General features: G+C 46.2%; 1 protein-coding gene across 2 annotated transcripts in view; it reads right to left on the bottom strand.

Annotated features, from left to right (window-relative positions):
* Nmnat3 (nicotinamide nucleotide adenylyltransferase 3) overlaps positions 1 to 20,296 on the bottom strand; it is a 111,651-nt gene that overhangs the window by 48,278 nt on the left and 43,077 nt on the right. The window contains 1 exon segment of one of the 2 annotated variants that reach the window (NM_001395701.1): positions 9,972 to 10,117. In NM_001395701.1, the coding sequence (NP_001382630.1) occupies positions 9,972 to 10,080 (109 nt within the window). In that variant the 5' untranslated portion in view covers positions 10,081 to 10,117. 2 annotated transcript variants of the gene reach the window in all.

Genomic DNA, 20,296 nt, shown 5'->3' with positions numbered 1-20,296 from the left:
GAGGGGCCATTTATAGTTAAACCAGGACAACTATGTTATAAACACTGCCTCGGCTGTCTCCTACCGGCTTCCTGGCATCCTTTGTTCAGTGTGTAGGCTCACATGTCCAACAGAGAAAAAAAAGAGAGGTTGATGAGGAGTTGATTCTCCTCTCACAGCCTGAAGAGCCTCATTGTCATCTGCTGCAGGGTCTTTACACATCTAACTCCCAGGTTGAAAGTGTCCTTGCACCTCTAGTCCCCAACCAGCCAGCCTCACATCTAACAAACTAAATAATGCTTACAGTCCTACTCCAGCTTAGTCACTTACAACCTTAGAAACAACCTCCCTGGATGCTCTGTATGCCAAATCACCACCATACAGTTCACAGTAATAGCTATCAGAATGTCCCCTTAGTGACATATGCCATGTTGATAGTTTTTACTTCTAGATTTGATTTCTGTCTGTCCCTACCATGAGGATTGCTCCTGTGTGTCCTTCAGTCTAGCATAGCACCCAGTGCAGTCAGTCAGGAAAGGGTTTGTTAGGTGAACAGAGGAAGCATGGCACGGTGGTTATGGGGAGAGAGGGGAAACTGGCTCTACCACTGGCTAAATGTGTGACTTCGATAAAGATATTCTCTCTCCCTGAGCTTTTGCCCAAGCTTCCTCATCTGGAAAATCAGTAACGTCACTTCATAGGTGTGTGTTCAAGAGTGAATGAGTTTGCTCAGGGCACCTAGGACTTCCAGAGTGTGGGAAGTAATGATACAAATGTAGTTAAAGACAAAAAATGAACAGGTGTTAGCTCACTGCTACAGGCATGTCTTAATTAAGCTGACAGGATGTGATGCTAAAAAGGAAATACAAGTGGACTGTTGTTGAAACATAGGCCAATGCCTAAGCATATTGATCAGAAAACACTAAACCATCTAAATAGCAGAAAACAACATTTAAATTTAATTCAGCCTCCATTTGTAAGTTTGTGACTGCATGTTGGGAAACAACCACTTACCACTGGGAATGCATCCAACATCTTCAGAGAAATGCAGGCTCGAATGCTTAATAGATTCAGCGAATGCTTTAGGTGTGTCTGAAGCTATTGACTAGCCGTGTGTTTGGCTGAATAATTTCTTTTGAAATCAGAAAGCAAGCATAACAGAACCCAAATAAACTTTTAAGAACCGCCGACATCCCACTATGCAAATTCGTCCACGAAGCCTTTCCTTTGAGAGTCCCTGTGGAGCCTCAGAGCACATGGTGCAAAGCCAGCAAGTGCTGGTGACTGAAGGCACGGGCAATCCATGGGCACTTCTCAGTCTTCTGGCCCATAATTTATTCCCTAACAGCCTTCCAGGTTAAGGATCTGGCATGCTGGGTGTGGCACTGACCCACTGAGAGGAGCTCTGGTGGGGGATGATTGGTCACACAAATCCACCAGTGTTTCCACTTCCATCCATTATACTGACCCCATCACTGGGAGATGCAGTATCATAGGGCCAATGGGCAAATACTTTTGACATACTAGAGCACTTCTGTCCATTTTCAAGGTTGTGTTATTTAGGAAAGAGAAAAAGGAAGAAATAGGTAAAGGAAGATGGGTTCCAACTGGTAGAAGGTTATTGGCTGAGAAAGGGGAAGAGGTTCAAAATAAAAATGGTGGAGAGCTACAGCAGGAGAGTCCAGCATCCACTGAAAGGTAGTAAACAAAGGGTGTCAGGCTGTTTAATTCAATTTCTATGTACGAGTACCACATAGAACCTTGAGTTGGTTTGGGTGAATTCACCAACAGAAGGGAGATTTTGTTTTCATTATGAAAAAGGAAAAAGTCAGCTGGGGGGTCCAGATTTTCACTCAGCCTTAAGGGCAATCTGTTTTGGATGGAGAGAAAATGCATCATTTAAATGCTTGTTCCTGGAGACACGGGGTTGGATCGAGGTTGGTGCACACATCCGGCCGTGGGAGGTGGTAGCAGGCATCCGGGACTGTGGTTAGTTGGAGATGATGCCTGACTGGGGAAGGGAAATTCCCAGAGCACCACCCCATGATGGCAACGCAGACCCTCTCTATGTCTGCGCCTCCCACACCCAGTCAGCTGCATTTCCCATGAGCGGGGCGCGATTCTCCCATGTCCAGGTTTTATCCATCCTGAGCCTCTCCTTCCCCCACCAACCGAGCCCTGCACTCAGTCTTCTATCTGGATTCCGTCCTCTTGCCAGTTAGGCTGCGCACCACTGCCTGGCAGCAGGTGCAGTCTTGCCAACCCTGTCTGCAGCACACGCCTGGTCTGGAGAAGATGCAGTGTCTATGGGATGCTGAAAAAAACGCACAGAGTCATTCCCGGGACAGGTAGAAGAGTCCAGTGCATGCTTGCAAAAATGAAAGCTTTTCAAAGAAGGGCTGAGAATAAAGGCAAGGCAGCAGCCAAGGAGGCATCTACCCTTTATCTACCAAGAGACACAAATCAAATCTAATGTGTAATACAGCCATAGGACCAACTGTCTGTGCATTTGGTGGTTACAGTGACCTTTGGAGATAGGAGAGCTCTCTGAAACCTCACCAGGCCGTGCGAAGCCTTCCCACCAGGCAGAAGGAGACCCTGCAGGCACACGGCAGGTAGGTACTTGCAGTGTCCATGTGTTTAGGTGGAGCTGATTGACAAGTGGCTCATTCAATAGAGGAGAACAAGCTTTGCCCTGGAGCCTCATGGCACAGCATCCTGAAAGCCAGAGACCTTTCTGATGAGTCATGGTTGGCAGGAAAGGTACTCAGCGGCCAGGTCCTATGGACAGACACATGTTTATGGCACACTTCCAATCCTGGAGCCTGGGTAGAAGTGAGAGTGTCTCATGTTCCCTTTTAAGGTATGAAAGGAATACTGAGCTATGGCTGTGTACATGTCTTTCTATGCAATGAAGGGCACCTTTTATTTTATGTAAGTCATAGCTCTTTTTGAGAAAAATAATTCTGTGGTAACCTCTACTATCCAACTGGGTTTAAATTTCTCCACGAATACCACTTTATAGTTGATTTGTTTGAATCAGGATTCAAACTAGGTCTATACACAATATTTCATTTATGTCTTTGGGCCTCTGCTGAATTATACAGTTCCTATTCCTCTTTCTTTTTATTTATTTGTTAAAGACATTGGGCCATTGGTCCTAAAGAACTTATGGAATTTTATATAGAACTGAGCCAACTCTGTGGACTCAACCTTTTAAAGTTTGGTAAGTGAGTGAGTGAGTGTATGAGTGTATGAGTGTGTGTGTGTGTGTGTGTGTGTGTGTGTGTGTGTGTGTGTTGCAAAGATAGGAATGTGCAGGTGTGCACACTCATGTATGTGCATGTCAAGGCCAGAGCAGGATTTTGGGAATCTTCATCATCCTCTGTCTTATGGCCTTGAGACAGAGTGAACTCGCTCACTGTTTTTGTTAGTCTAGCTGGCCAGTAAGCTCCCATGATCCATCTCCTCCCCAGAATGCTGGATTGTGTTGTAGGCATGTGTGGCCGTGCACAGCTTTTTACACGTGTGCTAGGGATTTGAACATGGGTTGTTATACTTGCACAGCAAGTGTTCTTACCTACTGAGTCATCTCCCCAATCCTGTTCGGTAATTTGATTTACATATAACTGACATACAATAAATTATTTAAGAAGTATAATTTGAGATGTGTGTGTGTGTGTGTGTGTGTGTGTGTGTGTGTGCATGTCTGACTTTACACAGGTGCCATGGATCTGAGGCAAGATCCTAATGTTACACCAACACCCTACTTCCTGAGCTACTTCTAGCCCCCAATTTGATACCAGATGCACACGCACACAGGCATGCACACATGTATATCCTTGAACACAGGAACATATCTTTACTTATGTCTTGCCTTAGGCCTCTCCCTTGCCCCTGAGCTCCTACTGTACTTGCTATCACTGTAAATTGACTTGTGTTTTCCAGAATTTTCTGGAAATGGGATATAAAATGTGCTCCTTTGGAGCTGACTTCATTCACTCAGCACAATTGGTTTTGAGATTCATCTCTGTTATTGGTTTGTTCTGTTTCCTGATGAGTACACTCACAATCTGCTCATAGATTCACAGGCTGGCATGTTTAATAACTCAAGCTGCTCTGAGATTCATGCACAGATGCACAGATCTAGGCACACGGACATAGTAGGTAGACATTTAACTTTTAGGAAACTGCAAGGCCACTAAAAGCAGCCATTGCCCCATTTACCTTCCTCAGCGTGGGCGATGAGAATGTTCCTGTCCTGTCCTCACAGGTGTCACCCTGCTCCTAACTGAACATCCTCTCAGCACCTTTCATGTGATAATATGTGCCGTCCACCTATCTGTTGGGTGACGCCTGCTACTGTTCTTTTAATCTCTGAGTCCAGAGGTCCTTGTACATTCTGGATCCCAGTGTTATCAAATCTGAAACCTGAAGATCTCCTCTGGCTTTGTGATTTGTCCTCTCTCTCTCTTTTAACTGAGTCTCTCGGGAGCGTCTGCCAGTTTTGATTAACTCTAACTGACCACTGTTTTTCATTATGAATCACGCTTTGGGTGTTTTATGTAAGAAAGCTTTACCCCAAGTCACAAAGATGGTTTCCTATGCCTGCTCCTAAGAATTCTGTAGGTTTGGGCTTTTATATTAAGGCTTATGATCTATTTGAATTAGAGTACGCTCTGATCTATGAATTAAATACATTTTGTATATGGATAACCTATTATTTTAGCACCATTTATGGAAAAAAAACTTCCTTGCCTACCATGTTGTCTTTTGTACTTTCACAAAGATCAGCTGTCTACATAATGGGGTCAGCTCTGGCCCCTTGGTTCCATTGATCTGTTTATCTGCAGCAGCACGGTACTGTCACAAGCTTGATAATTATCTCTAAAGACAGATAATGACAATCTTCTAAAACTGTATTTCTCTTCATTGTTACTCTCCTGGCAATTCTATCTCTGTATAAATATTAGGATCAGCTTCCTGCTACTGAAAACCTATTGTAATTAGGATGAATCTGTGGGACAATTTGGAGAGGTTTTCCTGAGAAAGTAGATGGTAGAGGGGTATGGGGGACGGGCTGAGCATATCATGTGATTTGTATTAAAATGTCCTTAAAAAACCTATTAATAAAGCCAATAAAATAAATTTTAATAAGAGTCTTCCAACTCATGGACAAAGTTATATACATTTTATGTATGTATAGTCTTAGTTAAGGTTTCTATGGCTGTAAAGAGACACCATGACCAAAGTAACTCTTACAAACAAAAGCATTTAATTGGAGCTGACCTACAGTTTCAGAGGTTTAGTCCATTATTGTCACGGAGGGGAACATGGTGACTTGCAGGCAGGTGTGGTGCTAGAGAAGCTGAGAGTTCTATGTATGGATCGGCAGGCAGCAGGAAGAAAATGGGACAAGCTAGGCCTGGCTTGAGCTTCTGAGCCTTCAAAGCCACCACCAGTGACACAATCCCTCCAATAGTGCCACACCTACTCCAACAAGGCCACAGCCTCTAATTGAGCCAGTCCCTAAGTAGCCCATTTTCATTTAAACTACCACGTATATTATACATAATACATAATATAGAGTATATAATACATAATATGTAACATGTAATATATATTATACATGATGAAAAACAAGACTATAAAGCTCTGACATGACATTATGAGACAACCTCCAAAGATGCTATGAGTTCATTTCCCATTGGACATTTACTGCTGGGCACGCAGCCCACCCTTAAGAGTAGTTTGTTTCCCTAGTGAGTCTCCCCTGGGGAAAGCCAACGTCCCAGTTATGAGTGGTTATCAACTGGAGATGGCCCTGGGTTAGGGATGGAGGCACATGTCTACTTCTTTCAGCTCTAGATCCCATCTGGTACAGACCCGTGGAGGCCCTGTACATGTTGCCTTAGTCTCCATGAGTTCATATCGATCCAGTAGATTAGAAGGCCTCGTTTCCTTGGTGTCCTCCGTCCCCTCTGGCCCTTACACTCTTCCCACTTCCTCTTCTGCAGGGTTCTCTGAGCCCTGACGGGAGGGATTTTGAAGGAGAACCATTTAGACTGAGTCTTACAAGGTCTTTCACTCCTGCACATGGTCTGGCCCTGGGTCTCAGTACTCTGGAACTGAGGTTATGTTTGTAATTATGGAAAGACTTTCTTATCCCTGGTAATATTCTTCCCTCTGAAATTTCTGTCCTCTGATATGACAGCAACTCCAGCTTCTCTTTAATTGGTGTTCGTGTGAGACAATTTTCAATTCCTTTCCCCTGAACATATCTATATTTTTACATGTAAGATGTGATTTTTTTTACACATAATTCTTTCTTATTTGCAATTTTGCTTTCTATTTCAGTTATCCATGGTCAACTATTCTATGGAAATATTAAATGAAAGTCTCCAGAAAGGGCCCACACATATTAAATAACTTTTATTACAGTGTACTGGTATAGAGTCATTCCATTTTACTAGCCACTGCTGTTAATATCTTCCTTTGCCTAATGTATAAATTCGGCTTCATTATAAGTATGTAGGAAGAAATGCAGTTCATCAAGCCTGATGAGATCGTCAGTATTAGGCATCCACTGGGAGTCTTGGGATCCATCCCCCTGCAGACGAGGAGGCAGCTCAACTGTGGAGAGCTCTGCATTGCTTATTTTACTGGATGTGATAACCAATAAACCAGGTGCCGCCAGTCTATATTTAAGGTGATTATCGATATCATTAGGTTTTGGTGTCCCATCTTACTTGTTCTCTGTCTGTCCCACATGTTTCTATCCCCTCTTTCTTCTTTTGAATTAACTGAGTATATCCTAGTGCTAAATCATTTCCTTTGTCTGCTTGTTAGCCACAGGTGCCTGCCCTGAAGTTTTGGGGCTTAGGGCAGGAACAATGGCTCAAGCTACAACGTGCTTGTCTTCAAGCATTAGGACCTGAGTTTAATCCTCAGACCCCATACAATACAACTGGGCATGCATCTTAGTTAGGGTTCTCTTTTGGTGAAGAGATACCACATCCACGGCAACTCTTATAAAGGATAACATTTAATTGGGGCTGGCTTACAGTTCTAGAGGTTCAGTCCATTATTGCCATGGTGGGATGCAGGGCAGCCTGCAGGCAGGCATGGTGCTGGAGAAGGAGCTGAGAGCTCTACTTCTTGATCCCCCACTAGGAGGAGACTGTGCATCACAGTGGGAGTAGCTTGAGCATCTAAGTCCTCAAAACCCACCTCCACAGTTTCTAGTTAAGTACGTCTCCCAACAAGACCACACCTCCTAATGATGCCACTGCTCCCTATGGGCTAAGCATTCAAACAGGAGTCTATGGGAGTCACACCCACCCGAAACATCACAGCCTGGTTTTATGTGGCTGTAATCATAGTGCTCAGGTGGTAAAGACAGGCAAAACCCTGAGGTTCATCAAGCAGTGTAGCCAAGCTGCTTGCCACGTTCCAGGTCGGTGACGCAGCCCATCTCAAAAAGGTGGAGAGCATCCAAGGAACACGACCCGAGGCTGTCCTTTTACCTTCACAGATGTATGCATGTGCATCTGTACACACACACACACACACACACACACACACACACACACACACACACACTGAGGTTTAAATGCTTATCATTAATATCATGACTATCTTAAGTAAACATAAATTGTTTCACAGGCAGAAAATACTTGCATTCTGCCCCTCTAGACCAGTGTATTAATGTTGTCCCAAGGTAGGGTATTGTAGGCTGGGATCCTACAATATTGAATTTCCACTTAAACTGTCAACCTCCTTTTAAAGACATTTAAATGTCAAAAGTTTCCATCTTGCCCCATCTTTGTCATATGTGCCCTGTGTGGTCCACTCTGCAGTCCCTCAGGGAAACCCCTACTCCTGGCTGTTACTCTCCTACCCAGGGGAATTTAGGAGCATGACTTCTGAAGTGCAGGTTTGCTGGTGATGAGTCCCCCCATCTCTGCAACTGTCTTTATTTTGGTTTTATCTTCGAAGGGTATTTCTGCTGGCTATGGAGTTGGCTACAGAACTCTGGACTGAAGGGCCTTTCTTACTCTTCTTTAAGGAAATCATTTTACTGAATTCTCCCGGTAAATTTGCTACAGGGCATTGGCTGTCTTCCTCAGTTCTGGTCTTTTGTGGCTGCTTTTAAGATTTTTGTCTTCCTTCTGGTTTTGAGAAATCTGAGGATCGCACCCCTTGGGCTGTTTCCCTCCTGCCTGTTAAGCTTGGCTTTTCTGGGCTCCTTGGACCTGTGGGCTGTTTCCATCAAATCTGGACACATTTCAGCCTTGACTTCTGCAAACATCTTTCCTCCTCTCTTTGTGATTTTGCCCTTTGAGATTCCAACAACAGGCATGTAACACTTCTTGAAGTTATTACACTGATCATGGTTACTCCTGCTTTAGAATTATTTTCTCTCTCTCTGTATTTTCTTTTGGTTGGTCCCTCGCGTATCTGCCCTCTGCCTTGTCTTTTCTGTGATGTTTGATATTACTGTAGTAACATCAAATATACTATATCCACATATATGCACATATCATCAATATACTATATCCACACATATGCACATATCATCAATATACTATATCCGGACATATGCACATATAACTATAATACTAGCAGGTGTGTTTTCACCTCCCACATTTCCCTCCAACCCTAGGAGTTTGATTTGGGCCTTTTAATGTTTTCTGTGCTTTTATTTAAACACTGACCTTATGGCACATAAGCATTGATTACCGTTATCTCTTTGTTAATTCTAACATCTGCTTTAGCTTTTGCTGCTTCTGGTTTGGTTTCAATGAGTGATTTATCTCCTTCTGTGATTATAGCTGTTGGTTCTATACTTTTTGGGAACAGAATACTGAGCTTCTCTTTAGTGGCTGATGGGATCACTTCCGGAACACAAGGGTCTGTTCCCTCTCTAATCTGCTAGCACCGGGCTCTGCCAGTCTTAAACCTTTGCCAGCCTCATAGGCCGAGACTACTGACCCCTGCAACTGATGTTTACTGGGAGGCAGCTAACAGCCCAGTGACAGGTGGTGGCGAGCCTGGGGCTCTGCTGCAGCCACAGGTGCTGCCCTCATGATACAATGTAACCTGGCTATGTTCTCCTCTTCTTGTGTGTACTGGCATTATTTCTAGTGATCTGCGGGACCTACCTTCATGTTTACTGGGCATTTACATTTTTTGATATATTGCCTACTAATGTCCAATGAGCAATTTTAACTGCATTGCTTGTATTTCGAAAAAAAAAATTCCTTTATAAAAACCATTTATTTACTATGAATCTATTTTCATGATCATTTGTTCAGTTATAAAAGTGTGTTTTGTAAACAAAGTCATGTTCTATAAAAATAAGCCAACATTTATGTATGATTTCTGTGAATGATTGACATCTTGCTCAAGTACTTTTTTTTAATATTAAAAATAAATAGGAATTGATTCTGGTATAAAAGTGCTTTTAAAGGCAAAAATTTGGGCCAACATAGTAATACAAAACACATTTATGAAAACATGATGCAGACATAAAATATTATTTGCGAATACATCAAACAGTTTGTTCCGGGGTAAAACCTATTCTTCAGAGGGAGAAATGTCAATTCCCACTATTGACCATTTGTTACTTGCTGCAAGCAGCGGGGCATTTTGAAGGCATGTGTTCCCTGTTTGCTGCTGTGTGGGTGAACGTGGGGAGTATCCAAGAGGCCCTGGGTAGGGCAGCTTCCCTAAACTGTCCCTTCCCAATGCCGTCCGTGTTCATGGACCACAGTAGGCCAGCGAGGAAGAAGGACTCTGAGACATATCAGCTCTGTGCCAAGGGATGGACTTGCATATGCCATACGGCTAAGGGTCATGAGTCTTCTACCCATGCAGATACATTCTACAACTTAAGGGGAGAATGACTTGTCCAAGCAGTCTTACTCATGATAATAATGACGCCAAACAAAGGCCCCGTCAGGTCTGCAGCGTCTGCGTCTCTGACTGACCTGTCTGGTGCAGGTGGTCTCTGGCCACCTCAAACAAACGCAGGTGCATATTCGTGATGGGGTTGAAGGAACCACAGGCCAGGAGCACCACGGGGATTCGGTTCTTCATGCTGTCACACACATCCAAACCTCCAGTGGCCACCCTGCTTATAAAGGGACAAAAACTCATGTCAGGAAGTTAGCGTGGAGACAACTGTCTAAATGAGAGCCTACACCACACACAGCCATGGCCCGTCACTACAAGATATACCAAGGCGGCAATGACAACAATGTTCATGGAGAGCTCGCCATAGTCCAGGGTCTGTGTCAGGTGCTGCTAACGACGTCGCATGTCACGACCTTTTCTCCAAACCCTCTGTCTGTCAGGCTTGAATGCGTACTGTACGTCTCAGAAACCTCGGGAGGTGCTGGGCCAAGTTTGGAATCTAGACAGTCCAAACTCAGATTCTGTATTTGTTCTTTCTGATTTCCTCCCTGGGCTCTTTCATCGCCTCCAGGCCCAAAGCAGTCTGCATGACTCCTGCTATGCCATCTGTGAGAGATTCCAGGGTGGCACTTTTGAAAACCTTTGTATTTTGAAATAATTTTAGACTTAAAAAACAGCGGCAAAACCCTTCTGTAGAGATAATTATGACATATTCTTTACCTATAGTTCCCCAATAGTAAACTTTTGCCACACATTTGAACAGTCATTCTCCTCCGCACACACAAACCTTCCCAACACTCCTCTGAAGTGTGAGAAGGTTATAGACATGCAAACACGTCAGCATGATGTTACCCCTACACTTTACCTGGGACCTGAGGACTCTGAAAGGCCCAGCCCAGCCTCTAGCCTCCCTACTCTGTGACAGCAGCACTGAGGTGGTTAAAGGAGAGGAGAACCATCCTGGCTGTGTGCTAGCCGGCTCTCTTGACTCTGGCTATGCTGTCTCAGGGGTAGTAGGGAAGTACTAACAAGTCAGGCCTGGTGTTGACTCCTGGTTGGCCTCTCAGGGTCTGAGGCCAAAGACAAACCAAAGCTCCTTTCTGAGCCTCAGTCTCTCCCTTCCCCAACCATAAGGAAGAAGAGAAAGAAGCTAAACCAGGGACCTGTGGCCGGCAGCTTTTAGAGAGTTCCCAATCTTCGTTCCTGGTAGTTGTTTGTAATCCCCCCTCCTCCTTGAGTGTAGGCTGGAGGTAGTGGCTTGCTTCCAACAGAATACAGCTACCAGGTGCCAGCTCTGCGATAAGGTTACAAAGGGACTCTAGCCTCCCGCTTGTTCACCTCCCTTGCTTTTTTGTTTGCTCTCAGATGAAGCCAAATGCATGTGTGAGCTTTTCAGAGGTGCTGACTAGGCCAGGGACTGAGGGAGAGCTACACTCACCAAAGAGCACAAGAAACAGTGTCCGTAACAGCTACGTATGTGAGTGGGCAGGTGCTCCTGGGTTCTGTAAGAAAGTGTTAAGAGACAGTTTCCTGAGTCCCGCCATGTCGGGAACAAGTTCCATCGTGTTGCCAGAGTCAAAACTGATTCATGTCCCTAGACCCTGGGACCCAACTCCTGTCCTGCTTCTTCAGATGTCCATGTTTGTCTGTGAAGCTGTAAAGGATGTAAGGAGGGACGATGCTGTTGTCCCGCTATCTAACCAAGGCACACAGGTCTTGAATGTGTTGTGTGTCTTGACTTAATTGATGGTGTGCAGCTTGCCTGATTGTTGTTCCTTTAACCTTTTAAAATTCTGGGCCAGCATCCAGGAGCGGTCTTGTCTGTGGAAGCTGACTAAGGATGCTGAAACCAGGTGACCCAGATAAGGCCCAGTCACCAAGGTTAACTTCCCCGCTTAACCCCTTGTGGCAAACTATGACTAGTCAATGCAACAGTCGCCTCCATTTCCCCTGGCTTTGTGTTCCCATCCTTTAAAAATGTACAATCTCCTTTGAGGGATGCAGTTCAGATCCCGAGCTGACACTTCCCTGAGCACTCAGAAAATAAAGCTTTCATTTCTAAGCATGTCTCTGAAGTGAGTTTTCTCAGCTTCCACCTTGAACTCAACAAAAGCAGGCTGAACAAGCCATGAGGAACAAGTCAGTAAGCAGCACCCCTCCATGGCCTCTGCATCAGTTCTTGCTTCTGTGGTCAAGCTGTATCTGGACCTGACCCATAGACACTATGGGACTACAAAGCCATGATAATAAATAAATGAATACATTTATCACTTGTTGTTTGAAGCTGCTACATTTTGGGGGGTTGTAGGATGATGTCACAGGTGAGGCAGGTACAGGATAGAAGGAGGCCTGTCATTGGAGGAGAAGGAAGGATGGGCGGGAGAGAAGTCTGAAGGAAGAGGAGGAGACTAGGGTAGAGAGGAGAGACAGAGAGGAGAGAGGGGCTGAGAAGCCGTGGCAGGACAAGATGGCAGGTGATGTTAAGATTCTGCTCAGTGTATTTACAGGTTGTTATTAATGTTCTCAAGGGATGGATAGTACTGGGCTTTGTATGTTTAAGTGGGCAATTATATCTTACCAATTGGATCTAAGGTTACTGTGTTGTGTGTTCTTTTATGTGAGGGTTGGAGTGTAGGAAAACATGTGGCTGGGATGTGTTTCCGCCAAGATATCTAGCGGATATCTTAGAGCACCGCGGTGCGGACCTAGCGGGGTAAAAGACCAATCCGTACCTTTCTGTTTTATATATTTTTACAACAACAGGGGGTAATTAACAGCACCTGAGGCTTGTGTGTAACCTGGGCCCTGCTGTCCACCTTTCCTGGCTTCTACCCAAGCATCACCTATCAGCTGCTTTTTTTTTTTTTTTTTATCACAGCAACAGTGAACTTTATGTCATTGGTTTTTGTCAGCTCCCTGTGATGCCTTCCTTTAAAGTTTGCAGATTAAAGCTATTTCAGTTTCCCCCAAATCAGGACACCCCCCAGCATACCTGTTAGTATTCAGCACCCAGGACTTTCTCCCTGTTTACTGACTACCTCCCGGGGAGCTAGAGGCACACTGGACTCCAAGTCATGGAGGGCAACTGGTGCCTGAAACAAATGGAGGGTGTTTGGTGTCTTTCAGGGCAGAAAACCTAGAGGAAGCATGAATCTGGGTGATGTGCTAGATCGAGGGCTCCATGAGGACCTGCAGGTATTTCTCTTGGCTTTTCCCTCATGGCCACAAGACTGCAGTTACAGCTACTGCTGTGACCTCAGGTCTAGGAGACCTAAAGGAGCAAGGAGTAGAATGGCCATTCCTCTGATTCAGAACATGGCCCCTTTTCCCTGTATTTTCCTTGTAGACGTTTCCTCCATGCCCTTGGTCCTCTAGCCATGAGGGAGACTGCAGAAGTAGGCAGTTAGCCTCAAGGCCTTCTCAGTAGGAATCATCAAGGGAGGGTTGGGATGGGGTGAGTTAAGCCACAGAGGCTGAGACAGAGCTGATAAACAACTGCCCAGCTGCTGAGAGGGATGAGAGTTAAGATGGCTTTTTCTGTCTGGTGTTTGCTCAGCTGTTCTGGGACATACCTTTAAGTAAGTCACATGCCTCATTGCTGAAGAGAAGGAGGAGGAAGAAGAGGAGGAGGAGTGGGAGGAGGAGGAAAAAGAGGAGGAGGAAGAGGAAGAGGAGGAAGATGAGGAAGAGGAGGAAGATGAGGAAGAGGAGGAAGAGGAGGAAGATGAGGAAGAGGAGGAAGATGAGGAAGAGGAGGAAGAGGATGAAGAGGAGGAAGAGGAGGAGGAAGAGGAGGAGGAGGAAGAGGAGGAGGAGGAGGAAGAAGAGGAGGAAGAGGAGGAAGAGGAGGAAGAAGAGGAGGAAGAGGAGGAAGAGGAGGAAGAAGAGGAGGAAGAGGAGGAGGAGAAAGAAGAGGAGGAAGAGGAGGAGGAGGAAGAAGAGGAGGAAGAGGAGGAAGAGGAGAAAGAAGAGGAGGAAGAGGAGGAGGAGGAAGAAGAGGAGGAAGAGGAGGAAGAAGAGGAGGAAGAAGAGGAAGAGGAGTGGGAGGAGGAGGACTTTAGTGTGCTTCCTGCTTCCCAGATACTATGCCCTATGTGAACAGGCACAGCCTTTCATCTTTGGACCTCATCTCCAAGCAGTCTGATGGCAATAGGGCTTGGTGAATGTTGAAGAGGAAGGGTTCTGATGTCTAGCCAGGGGGGCTGCCTCTAGCCATGAGAAGGCCTTGTGTGCCCTGAAATGCAGGAAAGATGGTCCTGATGTTTTCTGAGCTAAGTGTGAGGATGCAGCCTCAGAGCCCAGGTGTAGCACAGCTGGCTCTCCAAGCCTCCTTTAAGCAGCAGCAATATTCCCTACTGTGTGCAAAGAACCGCTGGCTACAGGCTGCAGCTGGCTTCTTCCCAGGGGAGTGGAGTGGTTTAATGAGGTTTTTTGCAGAGTGGACCAGCTATCCACACGAGCAGCCTCATGATTAGTGTGTCTGGAAAGGACGGCTGTTTTTCACAACCACCTTGAAGCCTTTCTTTCAGTATCTTACTTCATTTTGACAAAGCATAAATGTTTAGAGCCACCAAAATGCAACCACACATCTCAGGTTACCTGGGGTTTTTCAAAGGTAAATTATTACATTTGCTTGGAAGGCAGCACCAGTGGTGGAAGAGTGTCACGCTGAGAACAAATGGCTTTTACAAAGGGCCCCTCTTCCTTTTCTTTCCTTGCCACCTGTATTGAGCAGCATCTCTCCAACAGTGACTCCACTCTGCCAGGTCTTGGTGGGAGGACAGAGCTACCACAGGGCCAGCCACACTTGACCCCGGTTGTCCCGCAGGCTCAAGGACATAGTCAGCACACTCCACATCCCTTGTGAATGCCTCCCCGCTTCAGGTGAGCTCTTTACCAAGTAACCTCAGAGGAAAACACACATCGGGTGAAAATGACTCACTCCATGGGTCAGGCAATAGAACACACTTGGCTCTGATTTGAGAGCAAGCCTCGTCCGATGATAGAAAACCCACCCGCCCTCATTTCTAATGGTGTTTGCTGGGGTGAAGAAGTGAGGGAGATTTCTCTGATTGGGAAACGACTGCTCATCAATAAGCACTCAGCGGAGGCCTGCAGAGTGAGCAGTAATTGCTGCTGGAGGATTAAACACCTTGAGGGTTCCTTCCCAGAATTCATCATTAACTGGGGACAGGGTGGATTCCACCTCTGCCCCCCTTCCCCCCTACCTCATAGTTAGAGAGTGATTCATCTGCCTGTCAATTACAACCTGCTGCTCCTCTAATGAGCTTAAGGCCCCCTGAAATGCTCTCCTCACCCCATCACTCTGTGGGTCCCCCTTACAGGTGTTCCTGGGCCCTCCTCCACCTAATGAAGGTGCACCTGCAGGCATTTCCACTTTCTCAGCCACAGAATCATGGAGGCCTCACTGCCTTTTCTCCTGTGGCTCTTCACCAGGGAAGGGAGGTCCTAGAGTGTGGTTTCCATCCGTCTCCACCCTTTTACCTTCCAGTACTGTACCCAGGGACATCACAGGGACACAGGAAATGCCTGTAACATCAGTGAGGGCCAATTTCTGATCAAGTCATTTTGTTAAATGGTTAACTCATGGTGGCGGTGTTGTTTGATTTTATTATCTTGCAAACTATTATTGAACTGTGCCTTCCTTAGTCAGAAACAGAACTTTCTGATCTCCTAGAGGTTACTGAACACCCCCCCCCCCATTTTCAACATAATGACCCTGTCAACAGGGATACTATTCCCCCACAACCTTCTCCTGAGCGTGTGCACCCGCGACTCTGGAGTCACTCCTCTGCTTTGAAGAAGTGGAAACTGATGGTGGTCACTGTGCCCCACTGTTCCAGACTCCCTTATGTCCCAGATCATTTTCTCCCATGCTGCCCCAACACTCTGAAGGAACATCACTACAAGCTTTGGAGACTATCCCGTTTTCATAACATGCTCGGGTCTCTGGCACTGCCCACCTTCCACACTTCCACCAGACGACCATATTCAGCATCTGCTGCTGTTGGGACAGGGCATCAGGTACAACAGAGGGCAAAGCAGATAAAGCCCCTGTCCTCACAGAGCTCTGGGGCATGGGTGGAAGTGACCGTTCAAGATCACTAGGGAAGGGCTTAGAGTTTAACAGCTCAACACCAGAGGCGGAAGAGCATTCCCCTGATGCCCACATTCTAATCCTTGAACATATGTTGTGTTACATGGTGTGGGATTTTGTGAAAGAGATTAATAACAAGGCCATTGTCTTAGGATTTCTATTGCTATGAAGAGACACCATGACCATGGCAACTCTTACAAAAGAAACCATTTAATGAGGGCTGGCTTAGAATTCTGAGGCTTAGTCCATATCATCATGGCAGCCTATAGGCAGACACGGTGCTGGAGGGGCTGAGAGTTCTACATCTGGATCAGCAGTTAGTTGAAGACCTCAAAGCCCATCCCCAGTGACATACTTCCTGTTATAATGCCATACCTACTCCATCAAGGCCACCCAACCTAATTCTTCAAATAATGCCACTCTATGAGCCTGTGGGTGGCCATTTTCATTCAAACCACCAAAGCCATGAAACGAGGTGAAAGTTGTCCACTTTCATCAGGATAATTCTTACTACAAGGTATAGTAGGAGAAAGATGATATATGGATGAAACAGTGGCCAAGAAGTGAGGGAGTCTTTAGGAAGGGGCCCACACCAAACACTGTAAGTGGCCTCCAGATTACAAGGAAACCTGGTCCTCAGAAGTTTTGGAGGGGACTCAGGGGGCTCAGGCCTGCTTCTGCTTTCCCAGCACACTGTAGACTTCAGGAATTACTGTTTGTGGTGAAATGTCACAGCAGCCATAGGAAATCTGCCCTCTCGCTGTCTAGGGGCAGCTTGCTCATGAGCTCAAAGCTGAGGAAGAAGAGAACAGGAACCCAGGAGGAGGGTATAGCCTGGGTGAGGCAGAGACATACTATTACAGAAAATACAAGGTAACCAGAGGCAGGAAGGAGCAAAGTGTTGGTACCACTCGAATGTAGGGGTAGGTTGCTATGAGGGGACAACAAGAGGCTGCAGTGGCGAGAGAATTCTGTAGGCTCAGGGACATGGGAATTCCTGATAAATAGATTTTATCTTATTGGCAAAGAGAAACCCCTACAAGATTTTAAACCAAGAATGACTTGCTCAGACTTCAGGTTCATGTGTTCTAGAAAGGGCCTTCAGGGGATTCTGGGAGGGCCCCACCTTGCTCTGGTCCTCTGGTTTTGTGATGGTCAGGTAGTCCCCTTCATCCAGGAAGATAGCCTTTGTTGCTACACACATCTGACCTCACTTGCTAGGTAACTGAAGGTTGGCCAGTGTCCCCCACATACTCAGTTCTAACCCAGCATGCGCCCTGTGGCCATTTGTCTCAGGCCCTCACAGAGACATGGGAAGGAAAGTGAGCCAGGCAGGTTAAGAGTCCTCACTGCAGACGTAATGTGTTAATGCTCGGCTTGGGAGGCTGTCGATTTCCCCTTCTCTGCAGTGAGCGCCTCTGACAGCGGACCCTCGAACGGGAATGCAAACATCCTGTTTATTACGACACAGAACAGAGAGCTTTGGGCAGAATGAAAATGGATTCACCAAGCATCTCCCACGTCTTTCATTACACAGACCTCTTGACCAGGCGCCCATCTTAAAGAAAACAAGAAACAAAGTTTGTATTTGGGGGTGGGGGGCACAGTAGGGAGACTGGCAACCACATTTTTCAGGACCCTGGGTGATTTTTATCTGTGTCAATGTGTCAACTTCTCTGGGGCAATCAACCTTCATGAGAACTCCACTATTGTTTTTCTTTTTAACTTGGTTGGCTCTTCCCGTTGTTGCTATGGGCACCCAGCGCAGCTAAGAACAAAAGCAACAAAGGCCTTGTATGTCTCTGTGAAGATCTTGTGCCAACCTTCCCTTGGAGGAAACAAACATGCCAATTAAGCACTCGTCCTAATTCCAGAGATTCGGAGGAGCATGAGGAACGGAAGGAGGTCCCTTGCCATGCCTCGAGTGTGAGTCTGGGAACGATTTCAGTGCTGCTGTAGGCAGAGTTGAGTAATAGCTACTGGGTTTATTGAGCAACAGGCCCCACACTGCGCTAAAAATGCTGCACACATTGAGGCTAATTTTCAACACACCTGGAAGGGAAAGGTTAGCGCTTACACTCAGGTAAACAGCCTAATTCGATTCTCCAAGCCTCAGTGAGCTTCATAGAAAGTAGAGATGATTACAGCCCACTCCCTAACCCTCCCCAAACTCTCATGAGAACTAGGGCCAACCCCTGCACAGTACCTGGCCCATACAGGGGATGTCATGTAGGGATCTTAGTTACGGTCCTATTGCTATGAAAAGACACCGGGACCAAGGCAACTTTAAAAGAAAGCATTAGACTGGGGGTATGCTTACAGTTTCAGAGTTAGCCCGTTACCACCACTGTGGGAAGTGGACGTGGCCCTGGAGCAGTAGCTGGGAGTTTGACATCCTGATCCACAGGCAGCAGGCAGAGAGATACTGCACGGGGTGTGGGCCTCTGAAACCTCAAAGGAACACATATACTCCAAGGCCACACCTCCTAATCCTTCCAAACAGGCCAACTGGGAACCAAGCATTCAAATGTGTGTGAACCAAAGGGGGGCTCACTCTCATTCAAACCAGCACAGGGTCCTTCTTCCCGGAATACAGTATAACAAGATGAGACGTCTAGAGACACAACTCAGTCAAGATTTATTAGAGTAAAAGTAACTCTGCACAGGACAGCACACGGAGTCCTGGGGAAGGAAGCAGAGTAGTGCCCATCTACCCCCTGGATAGCCCGTGGGTTTATATCATTAAATTTAATTCTCTTTAAGTTTCTGGAAGGTCCCCTCATGATTCTGGGGACCATTCTATTTGGTTAAGACCTTTGGCCTAAGCCTTCTTGAGAACTTCATAAAGAGGCTTAGCCAGCTCTGTTTATCCAGGAACCCAAATCCTATAACATCCCAACTCCCCAAAAAGCTCTCAATTGGGAGTATGGGGGAAGGGAAGGGTCAAGATTGTGTGGATTCATTCTGGTCCCAGGGCAACAGTTTCTTGTGACAAAACTAGACCTAAGTTTGAGACCTTTGTCTGATGTACTTAAGCCTTCTCCTGTGAAACCTTGTAGTTTCCATCATCTAGAGAGTTAAGGAGAATTCTGTCTCTCAAGAGATGGTCCTTTAAGTTGCCCCCATAGCAGGAGGTCACGGACACACAGGGTTAGGGTGGTTTGAGGATATGTCCATTTCATTAAATACTGGGTAAGGGTTGGGTACAGTAGATGAGGACAGTCCATGTAGCCTAGCTTTCTAAGTAAGGTGAGTGTCAAATGCAAATGGCATTTGGCTCGATTAGGATGAAGTAGAGTGTAAAAACAGGTACCCTTAAGATCAAACACTGAGCCAGGAGCACTCAGGAGGCAGAGACAGGTGGATCTCTGTAAGTTTGAAGCCAGCCTGGTCTACAAAGTGAGTTCTAGGACAGCCATGGCTGTTACATACAGAAACCCTGTCTGGGGGTGGGCACTGGATAGTGGGCTATACTGGGGGTGGGGTGGGTTCTGAAGATCTAGGGGTTAGTAACCACCAGCAGGAGGGATCATTACCTCACCGGAGGTCTGGGATTAACCTCCATTTGTTGAGACACTCTGGATGCCTAAGGTTGGAGTGTTGTAGGGGCTACAACATGTTGAGGGGAGATATCTGGAACCCAGCCTGTTCTCAGAACACTGAATCTTCTAATGATCCCCTTGAAATTGGGGCAACATCCTGGCAGGAGCCTGTGTCTTTGCAGACTTCCCTTCAAAGTGGACTTCTTGTCTACAGAGCAAGCACAGCTCTAGGCTTATGGGTTTCTGGCGGGCACCCTTTGTCAGTCAGAGTCTCATAGCAGTATCAACTCTCCATGCTGCTTATCTCCTCTCCTGGCCTTCTGTCCAGGACTGTAACACTCTGTCTGGGTCCGGACTAAGACAGCTTGGAACTTACTTCCAGTCAAGGAGGAACAGACATGTGACTTCCTGGCCCACCCAGGTGGTTTGAAGCTGACTCAATCCTGAGCATGGAAGGTTGATTGGAATATTCTCCCTCCTGGAGATGGGCCACGGGATGGATCGTCCCCTGGATTAAAGCATAGTGCCGTGAGGGCCTGGAAGTGTACTCTGTTTTCTCTGCTAGTTCAGGGTGGTTCTGGAGGAAGAAGAAAAGCAGACAGGGCGGGTGCAGACTGCTCACTTTCCTACCTACAGAACAGGCTAACTGGAGAACAGGATGATAATTCTTGGTCCACCTGGTGGCCATTTTCTTTAATTATTCTTTTCTAGTTTTATTTTAATTCTGGAGCTGCAGGGC

The sequence above is a fragment of the Rattus norvegicus genome, chromosome 8 (assembly GCF_021556685.1).
Source record: "Rattus norvegicus strain SHRSP/BbbUtx chromosome 8, alternate assembly SHRSP_T2T, whole genome shotgun sequence".
In the NCBI taxonomy this organism is placed as follows: Eukaryota; Metazoa; Chordata; class Mammalia; order Rodentia; family Muridae; genus Rattus; species Rattus norvegicus.
This window is presented reverse-complemented; position numbering and strand designations above follow the sequence as displayed.